The sequence below is a fragment of the Hydra viridissima genome, unplaced genomic scaffold (genome assembly GCF_058129835.1).
Source record: "Hydra viridissima isolate aposymbiotic clone 2 unplaced genomic scaffold, HvirCarnegie_v1 scaffold_4, whole genome shotgun sequence".
NCBI lineage: Eukaryota > Metazoa > Cnidaria > Hydrozoa > Anthoathecata > Hydridae > Hydra > Hydra viridissima.
In genome coordinates, this window is record NW_028324303.1 from 1,815,537 (window position 1) to 1,826,139 (window position 10,603).

The 10,603-nt window shown below is 28.4% G+C and overlaps 1 protein-coding gene across 3 annotated transcripts; it reads left to right on the forward strand.

Moving 5' to 3' along the window:
* Positions 1-581: 581 nt before the first annotated feature.
* Positions 582-5,592, forward strand: LOC149889366 (uncharacterized). 3 transcript variants are annotated; one of them, XM_090085529.1, is made up of 2 exons: positions 582-664; positions 4,942-5,592. In XM_090085529.1, the coding sequence occupies exon 2, from the start codon at positions 4,971-4,973 to the stop codon at positions 5,436-5,438; it is 468 nt and encodes a 155-aa protein (XP_089941655.1). In that variant the 5' UTR covers positions 582-664; positions 4,942-4,970; the 3' UTR covers positions 5,439-5,592. The 3 variants fall into 3 exon arrangements, with proteins under 3 accessions (XP_089941655.1, XP_089941656.1, XP_089941657.1); XM_090085530.1 differs by lacking the exon at positions 582-664 and adding an exon at positions 1,109-2,170; XM_090085531.1 differs by lacking the exon at positions 582-664 and adding an exon at positions 4,258-4,274.
* The last annotated feature ends 5,011 nt before the right edge of the window (positions 5,593-10,603 follow it).

Genomic DNA, 10,603 nt, shown 5'->3' on the forward strand with positions numbered 1-10,603 from the left:
TCAATTTGTAATAATGCCACATTCCAAAAAGCAATTTTCACCTAAATCTATTGTTAGGAGTTTCTTTAAAAACTTTAAATAAGTTGAATTTATCCAAGATATTTCAAATGTTGAATGGGATGACTTAGTGATTTTAATGGTTCCATTTTAAAAATATTCAAAATTCTTTATTGTATTTTGAATAAACTTGCCGCTTAAAAAAATTAACGATAAATCAAATAACTAGTCATAATAAATCTTGGTTAACGAAAAGCTTTCACATGTCAATAATTAAAAATAAAATTCATTAAAACATTTAAAATCAAAAAACTGTAAACTGCAAAATTTATAATATAATGATATTGATTGGAAAAAAGAAATAAATGAAAAATTTGCAAATTATTGGATTGAAAAAAAAAACATCAACAAGAATTTATAGTTTGGTTACAAAATTGCGATATTTTCTTATATTCCGTTTTCATAATACAATTGATAGTTCTGCAAGCAAATATTCATCAAACCAAAAAAAAAATTATTATGAACATACGTTTAAGAATAGTATTTACAAAATTAATCTGAAGCTGCTGCAGAGCTTTTTTGCTGTGTAGCAGCTTCAAATGCTCCTAAACAGACAAACAGTTCCTAATAAAGTTGAAAACTTGTGCACAATCACTACAAATAAGAAGTTAGTTATCGCTCGTCGTATTTTGTTATAGCTGTAATATATGTATATATACATATACATATATATATATATATATATATATATATATATATATATATATATATATATATATATATATATATATATATATTTGTATATATATATATAAACATATATATATATATAAACCACCGTAATTTTGTAATTTTGTAACGGTTTTTTTACTTTTGCTTTGTATTTCATGGCTAATGATTGCCATAAGGCATGAAATTTTTTAAGAGCCATGCATATTTGTTGTTTCTTCGTTTTATATTTGTATATATATATATATATATATATATATATATATATATATATATATATATATATATATATATATATATATATATATATATGTATATATATATATATATATATATATATATATATATATATATATATATATATATATATATATATATATTGCTCTATTTATATAAAATATTTGGCACTCTTATACGAGCATGAGGTTTTGTATTTGAAAATAATTCAACTTGAAATAGCAATATTCGTTCCTCTTGTTGAGCGCTCTACTCAAGTCATCAAATAAATAGAAAAAAAAACTTAAGATAATCAAAAATATTCCAACACCGTCTGAAAAAACCTACATTTTGTAATTACTAAAGAAAACAGAATTGCAGAAAAAAAGAATGAGATGGAAAGCAATTTTCTATAGCAACAAACATTTAAAGAACAAAGAAAACAATAGATCTGAAACTTTCGGAATTAACATCGAGAAATGCCCGCAACAAGTTAAAGAAATGGCACTTTTTGAAAACGATTTATTGGATCTAGCTGAGATCATCGAGTTCCAAAAAATAAGAAGCAACTTCCAGACAAAGCTAAATGATGACATCATAAATATACGCAAATCTGATAAAACACTAACCCAGGCTGACAAAGCATCTAACATGTACATGTTGTCTAAAGACGAATACAATAATTTACTAACAGGTGCTAATAGCGTCGTCATACATAAAAGCCAATCCTATAATAAAGGACCAAGTAAATATTGAAAGTAAAAGAATTTTCACAGAATTAAAATGAATGGAACATCTAACTGGTTTTTAACTCTGAAAGACCACAAAGAGAACATTATAAACAACCCAACAGTCCGATTACTAAATCCTGCGAAAAATGAAATTGGAAGAATCAGTAAAAGTATACAATCAAAAATAAACTCTGATATCAAACTTGCTCTCAACCAATGGACATGCACTCAAAATGATATTGATTGGTTTAAGAGAATTACTGATAACACCTTAACAACTTTCTTATTTTTGGCATCAATGATTTCTACACGTCAATTAATGAAAAAACTTCTAAACGACGCAATTAGCTTCGCTGATCAACACATAACAATTAACAATAAGCAAAAAATAATTTTATTAAACACGCAAGAAAATCTGTGCTCTTCAACAATGAACAAGTTTGGGTAAAAAATGAAAAAAGTTTAATGTTACCATGAGTGGTTTTGACAGCGTTGAGGTTTGTGACCCTGTTGCTATTTACCTATTTTTCCAACTATTGCAATATTATAACAAGGCTGATTTTAGATTATGTCGAGACGACGGTTTAGCTGTATTTAAAAACACAGTGGTTCCCAAATGGAAAGAATCAAAAAGCACTTTGTTCAAATCTTCCACGATGGCCGACTTATTTCCATCCAATGTAATGTAAAAAGTGTCAATTATCTTGACATTACTTTAAACCTCGATGATAGCTCTTTTCGGCCTTACAGTAAACCTGAAAATGTTTCTTAGCTATATTCATGCTGAATCCAAACACTTACCAAACATCTTAAAGCAGATTTCGCTCTCCATCGAGCTATGATTGTCGGCCAATTCATCTAGCGAATACATCTTCAGAAATTCTTCCTATATATACAAAGAACGTTAAGAAAGTCTGGTTACAACCAAAAGCTTAAATACATTCCCAACTTACAACCCGTTAACAACAAAAATCGTCAGCGAAAAATTATCTGGTTCAACCCTCCTTGCAGTAAAAATGTTTTACACAAATAAATAAAAAAATATAAAAAAACGATTCTTAAATCTGGTCGATAAATATTTTCCGTTAAACCACAAACTCCATAAAATATTCAATAGAAATCCCATCAAAGTGAGCTACAGCTCAATGCTAGAGAAAAGACTTTTAATTGCACGGATAAAGCAAAGTGTCTTTTGCATCAGAATTGCCTCACAAGAAATATGGTTTACCAAGCAATCGTCACCTCCAACAACCCAGAAATAAAAGAAAAAACATATTACGGCATCAGCGAAGCACCATTCATATGCAAACCACCTAAAATCTTTTAATATTAAAAAGTACAAGAACGACACGGAATTATCTAAAGAGATATGGAAAGTAGAAGAAGAAAATTTTACACCTAATATAAAGCGGAAAATTTTCAAACACTGCAAACCGTTAACCCGGCCACAAAAAGTTGCATGATATGCAGCATGAGAAGCACTTGATAATATTGTTTCAACAAGGAAATTTATTGCATAAAAAGAACAAAATGGTTTCCTAATGTAGGCATAAAAACAAATTTCTCTTTTGGTAATTTGACACTAGCGACTAGGCCTAAACTATTTCTTTCTTTACTTCTTTTTTTCTTTCTTTCTCTCTTTCTTTATTTCTTTCTTTCTTTTTTTCTTTCTTTCTCTCTTTCTTTATTTCTTTCTTTCTTTTCTTCTTTCTTTCTCTCTTTCTTTATTTCTTTCTTTTTTTCTTTCTTTCTCTCTTTCTTTATTTCTTTCTTTCTTTTTTTCTTTCTTTCTCTCTTTCTTTCTTTCTCTCTTTCTTTATTTCTTTCTTTCTTTTCTTCTTTCTTTCTCTCTTTCTTTATTTCTTTCTTTTTTTCTTTCTTTCTCTCTTTCTTTATTTCTTTCTTTCTTTTTTTCTTTCTTTCTCTCTTTCTTTATTTCTTTCTTTCTTTCTTTCTTTCTCTCTTTCTTTATTTCTTTCTTTCTTTTTTTCTTTCTTTCTCTCTTTCTTTATTTCTTTCTTTTTTTCTTTCTTTCTCTCTTTCTTTATTTCTTTCTTTCTTTTCTTCTTTCTTTCTCTCTTTCTTTATTTCTTTCTTTTTTTCTTTCTTTCTCTCTTTCTTTATTTCTTTCTTTCTTTTCTTCTTTCTTTCTCTCTTTCTTTATTTCTTTCTTTTTTTCTTTCTTTCTCTCTTTCTTTATTTCTTTCTTTCTTTTCTTCTTTCTTTCTCTCTTTCTTTATTTCTTTCTTTTTTTCTTTCTTTCTCTCTTTCTTTATTTCTTTCTTTCTTTTTTTCTTTCTTTCTCTCTTTCTTTCTTTCTCTCTTTCTTTATTTCTTTCTTTCTTTTCTTCTTTCTTTCTCTCTTTCTTTATTTCTTTCTTTTTTTCTTTCTTTCTCTCTTTCTTTATTTCTTTCTTTCTTTTTTTCTTTCTTTCTCTCTTTCTTTATTTCTTTCTTTCTTTCTTTCTCTCTTTCTTTCTTTCTTTATTTCTTTTATGACGTCGGATAACACCCCACCGTAATTTTGTAATCTTGTAACGGTTTTATTATTTTTTATTTGTATTTCATGGCTGCTGATTACCATAAAGCATGAAACATTAAGTACCATGCATAGTTATTGTTTCTTCGTTATATATATGTATATATATATATATATATATATATATATATATATATATATATATATATATATATATATATTTATAAATTTTTACGGTTTGTAACATCTGATGATAGCTATTACGTGAAACTTTATGTGATGTTATTTAAAATAAACTAATTATTTAGTTTGTGTAATAATAATAATAATAATAATAGTAATAATAACAATAATAATAATAATAATAATAATAATAATAATAATAATAATAATAATAATAATAATAATAATAATAATAATAATAATAATAATAATAATAATAATAATAATAATAATAATAATAATAATAATAATAATAACAATAATAATAATAATAATGATAATAATAATAATAATAATGATAATAATAATAATAATAATAATAATAATAATAATAATAATAATAATAATAATAATAATAATAATAATAATAATAATAATAATAATAATAATAATAATAATAATAATAATAATGATAATAATGATAATAATGATAATAATAATAATAATAATAATAATAACAATAATAATAGTAATAGTAATAATATATATATATATATATATATATATATATATATATATATATATATATATAAACTACAGCTTTATATACTACTTTTACTATGTTAGTCAAGCTCTCAAAAAGAACTGGAAAGAGTATGGAATATGTATTTGAAGAAAATGTAATTGAAGAAACAGACAAAAAAAGGAAAAACGTAAAAAGAAAAAAACTCGAGAAAGAATTTTCTATTGAAAATGTAAAACTGATGCATGAAAAACGGACTTTAATGAATGCGCAAAACTTTTTCTCAGCGTTATTTAGTTTTAACAATTTAGCTAGTAGTTGCGAAGGATGCAACGGTGGTGTTTACGAAATTTTAGAAAATAACCTTATCATCTACATCAGTGGATTACCACCTGATGTTCACATAAGGGATGCATTAAACGCTCATTTCAGTGGCAATGACAGACTTGCTATTGGAAAATATCTGTCTCACATGGACTACAGACAATGGAGATCTGTCAAAGTCCGTTTCTTGCAAAGTGAAAACCCTCATGAAGATGCCAAACTTCTACTGAGACATTTTCAATTAACGAATCAAGGAAGAATGCCGATATTTAACTAATGCACCTTAGGAATTATTTAAAAAAAAAATTTTTTTTTTGTCTAGATTTCTACTTTTTATAAAATAAATTTTCTATTACTTTTAACTTTCTCATTTTCTTTATATTTGTTTTAAACTTTTTTATTTATTTTCTAATACATTAGGTAAAATTGTATCTAACGAAATTACTAAGTTTTAAATATTAAGTATTGTTCAAAAATATTGAATATTTTAGAGGCTTCTTCCAATTTCTTTAAGCGTGCATTATAACTAGGACCAATAGAAATTCAAGGAAATAAAGTCAAATTTCACGGCATCGTTCTTAAAAAATCCCATGAATTCACGGTAAAATTACAGTGTAGTTCAATATCTTTTATAAGACCTATACAGTAGTCACACTGAACAATTAAACCATACAGGCTTTAAATAACATTTTTTTAAATTTTTTACAAAGCCTTTGCAAATATTCGTGTAACTTCAGGTGGTCGAGTTTATCCAGTAGTATGTTTGAAGCAGCAAAGGCTTCAACTAACTCGAAAAGCGACACTAATTGCACCACGCGATTGAGTTAAAATAAACCAACATCAGGTCCTTGGTTTTCAGCACGAACACCTTCAGATTCATCAAGTTGTTTGCGCTAAGTCACATGAAACTGCGTCAAAAGATGTTTTTCAAATGAACCTTTGCGGCAAAGATCTAAAATTATGCTATAGCTAAAACAAAACAGCTGACCCGCATCAGCGTGCAATACTCTTTTCGGATATCGTTTTACACGATCGGTGCAAAAAATTTTTATTGCCTTCTTCATTACAATATTATTGTCAGGCCCTTTCCAAACTCAGATTTAAATTTAATCAGCGATTAATATTATTTACCGTTAATTACGGTTAATGACGGTAAATAGAATTAATCGATGTTTGTTACGACTAGTAAATTGTCTTAATCACATCAAGATTGGTTAAAAACAAACGATACAAATTGGTTGCTTTATTTAAACTATTTATTTTGCATAAATATTGTACTTATGAATTTATCTTTTTTCTCATTTCACAAAACAGCAGGAGAGTTCATTTTTAAAAAAATCCCGGCAAATGACAAAAAACTTGAAATTCACGGTTTCCGTGACTTCGTGAATTTCTATTGCCAATAGAAAGTCATGGGAACCGTGGGAGTCATGGGAACCGTGAGAGTCATGGGAACCGTGGGAGTCATGGGAAGTCATGGAAAGTCATGGGAACCGTGAAATTATAAATAATACTGGAAATATGTTAATTATTGCAAAGGCATTTAAACAATAGAAAATTCATTGAGAAAATAGAAGAAAAAAAGCTTCAACTCCCAGCATCTCATTTTTTTTGAATACTTTTACTTAATAAGTGGGTAACATTGTAATTTTGAGTAAAAATAACATGTTTTTTATAAAATTATTAGCTTTAAACACTTAAATAAATGTTCTAGCTCTTTTGATCTGTAATCATATTCAAGTTAAGGATACTTTGTAATTTCATTTACGTCAATTTGATGCAAACCGATACACAGTGGGACGAAATCCCGATTTCGTGGCCAAAAGTCAAATTTTTGAGTTTTATATTTTCGTCTTTTTACGTTCAGATCGTGTTTACAGATAGTCCTAGAACAAAGTTCCGAACAGGGCAGGTATATACCTGCTCTAGGGTGACCTGGACATTAGTTGACATTTAGCCTCCGTTCGGTACTCACTAAACAAGTGTACACGTCGAAAAATTCTTGCCTGTTTTAAAGAGCTGTTAAACTGAAGAAACTATTTCAATTGGAATTCGGCAAAATGGAATCACTTTCTGGAGGCATGTAGAATATATGGTTATGCACTTGTTTGCTAATTTTAATTTTTTTAATATTTAAATCGCGCGACAAGTAAACATAAAAAATTGTAAATTTTTTTATCTGAAATCGATTTTCTAATGTCGTTTTAAAAATTTAACCGCGGTTATCCACCTTCTTTTGACAAGGAACTGATAGTGTATAGTGTTAAATATAACATATTAAAAACTGGCTGCCATTGAGTGCCATTTTAATAGTGAGACTAGTTTTTATGGAGGAATGCGTGGTGCGACATTAATCTATTAACATAGATTAATGTCTGAAAATGGTCATGGAAATTAGTGAATTAACTTTATTTAATGGTACTAATTAGATTTTAATGCAATAATTTTTTATTTTAAATATATGCTTTACAAGTTACTTCTCATTCCGTTTTATGATAATCTCAAAGTTTTATAAAATAGTCCTCAAAGAACTCTCAGCAGTTTTTTTACAGAGTCTTCCAAATCTTCAAATATGGAATTTTCAAGAAAAGATATATTCTTTATGGTGAAAGACAGTTTAAAAAATCCTAGACCATCATCTCTGCGATTCTTCAGACCAATAAAATTGCAGTTTGTACATGAAGATGTACAGTCAACATTGAAAGAAGTTACCGATATTGAACAGCAGATTTAGGGTCTTGCACCATATGCTAATGAACAAAATGGAAAATCCGTTTCAGTAACTTATTGTATGTCATTTACGATGATAGACGGTAAAGTCTGTAATGCAGTAACTGGTACCACTTCTACACAACGCTGCTTCCTGTGCAAAGCTTCCTCTAAAGAATTTAATGACACCAACAACATTATAAAAATAGACATTACTACAGATAATTTAAGATTTGGTATATCTACATTGCATGCATGGATTCGTTTTTTCGAGTCGTATAAGCTAACAGCTGAAAAGTGGCAAGCTCGTCGAGAGGAAGATAAAAAGAATGTGAAAATACGTAAGGAAGAAATACAAACTCAATTTAGGATAAAACTGGGGCTTATCGTTGATCGACCAAAGCCATGATATGGAGGCTCTAACGATGGAAATACAGCGCGTCGCTTTTTTCAAAATGCTGCTATATCTGCTGAAATAACAGGAGTCGATGAAAAATTAATTCACCAATTTCATGTCATTTTGCAGTTAATTTCGAGCAGGTTTGATATAGATGATGAAAAATTCAAAGACTATTGTGTAAATACTGCCCATTTATTTGTTGCTTTATATCCTTTATATGCCTACATCTGTACATAAATTGCTGATCCATGGAGCAGAGATTGTAAAGTATGCCCTTTTACCGATTGGACAACTTTCTGAAGATGCCCAAGAGTCACGCAATAAGGACATTAAAAACTTCAGATTACATCATTCAAGAAAATGCTCAAGAGAATCGAATATGAGAGACATTTCTCTCGAGCATCAGGAAATTGCCCCAGAGACCGGTAAAATCTCTACATCAAGAAGCTATACAGTTGTTAAAACAACCTGAAGTCACCAGACAAGAGACAAGGAACGATTTCGATTCAGATACAAGTGGTTCAACATCAGATTCCGAATCGAATGATTCGAACATTGATGAATATGACATACGTGATTTTTGTTACTAGGATTAAAGAAACAATTTTTTTACATATATGTGACTTAATCTTTTACCAATTTTAAAAAAATAATACAACTAAAATTACAAATTTCTGTTTTTTTATTAATGGTATAATTTTGGAAATAATTTTACAATGTTTTTGTTCTCATTTAACTCCTGAATCATTAGCAATGACCTCGAAAACCAAACTACATGAGATTTCATATTTTCAACATATGAACAGTTTTGGCCACCATATTTTGAATTTTTTAAATCTGACCTCGTAATCAGCGACCTCGAAAACCCTTATGTAGGTAATTTGGGAATTTTGGCCACAAAATCAGGATTTCGTCCCACTCTGCGACAGAGCAAAATCAAAAAATACCTCAAATATACACTTTACAAAAACCCTAAATGCTGTCTACACATTCTTTTTTTTTTTTTTAAACACAAGCAGATATAGTTTTCATAAAAAATATTGAATTCAAATTTATTTCGTCTCATTCAAAACCTAAGTTATAGATTGTCAAAGTCAGGAACTTTGTTGGAATTTTCGGATAAGATTTTACTGACTCGCCTTAACTACGTCGAGTAGTAGGATGTATTTTGTTTTTTGTTTATTAGTGTAACGCGCTCTAACGTCATTTAAGTGTAGCAATTTTCAAACTGAGAAGCGTGAAATTTAAGAGTAGCAATTTTCAAACTGAGAAGCGTGGAATTTAAGTGTAGCAATTTTCAAACTGAGAAGCGTGGAATTGTGCAAAAGAAAACGCAAAAAGTTTATTAAAAAATTTTAATTGCATATTTAAAAATATATTTATAAAAATAAACTGTATAACACTATTTTTATTAACCATAAAGCCAGTCTGCAGCAATATTTCAAGTTAAACGTAAATGTTAATCATTTTTAACAATTCCTAATAAAGGAATAACTATTCTTTATAATCACAATCGATATATTAAAATAGTAAATTCTATTAACAATAATATAAAAAAATAATATGAGAATCCGGTCGAAGATCTTATTTATCCAATAAAGTTGCAGAAGAAGATTTTATTATTTCAATGTCGTTACATTAGGCTACCATGTTTTAACGTAAAAAACTGGTCGTGGTATTACTGATTATGTTTAGAATCTAGTGGGAATGTTTGTAACCTGTATGTGAAAAAATTATGATCTCTACTTGCCATGATAGTCCGGGAAACATGAAGAAATGCTCGAGCTTAATATAGTTGGAAGTGTGCAGCACTGTGAAGCACATGGTTTATACATACTTTTAGTTACAGACAGCTTAAGAACAATTCTGTATTCGATGAACTATCACTTAAATGTTGAGATATTGCGTCAGCACTGCATTTCGAGATTGTGGATGAAGGTTGCATAAAGAGCTGGCATGCTCCAAAGATAAAACTGTTCTGGATTAAAAGCAAAGCTAGCTCAAGCGTGCAAGTTGATGGAGTTAGAAGATCAGTTCCCGTTAACAGCCGATAATGAGGAAGATGCAGAAACATAAACAAACGATATACAGTCACAGCATCGGTACCGTCATTTAAGTTTAAAACTATCATGCACAACTTTTGATGTAATTCATTTTTGTAAATGATAGCGTGGTAAGACCTAACAAAGTCTTGTACTTTAAGAAGGCCCTAATTTAAGAAATGATATAAATTTTGTATATATATAACAAACATTTAGAGAAAAAAATTTAGTTATATCAACTAGATATCTAGTTAGTTATGACTTTGATTTCATTGAAATCTGATTAATGAT

Coding starts and splice junctions, on each gene's coding strand:
- LOC149889366 (XM_090085529.1), top strand. CDS start 4,971: ATGGAATATGTATTTGAAGAAAATGTAATTGAAGAAACAGACAAAAAA.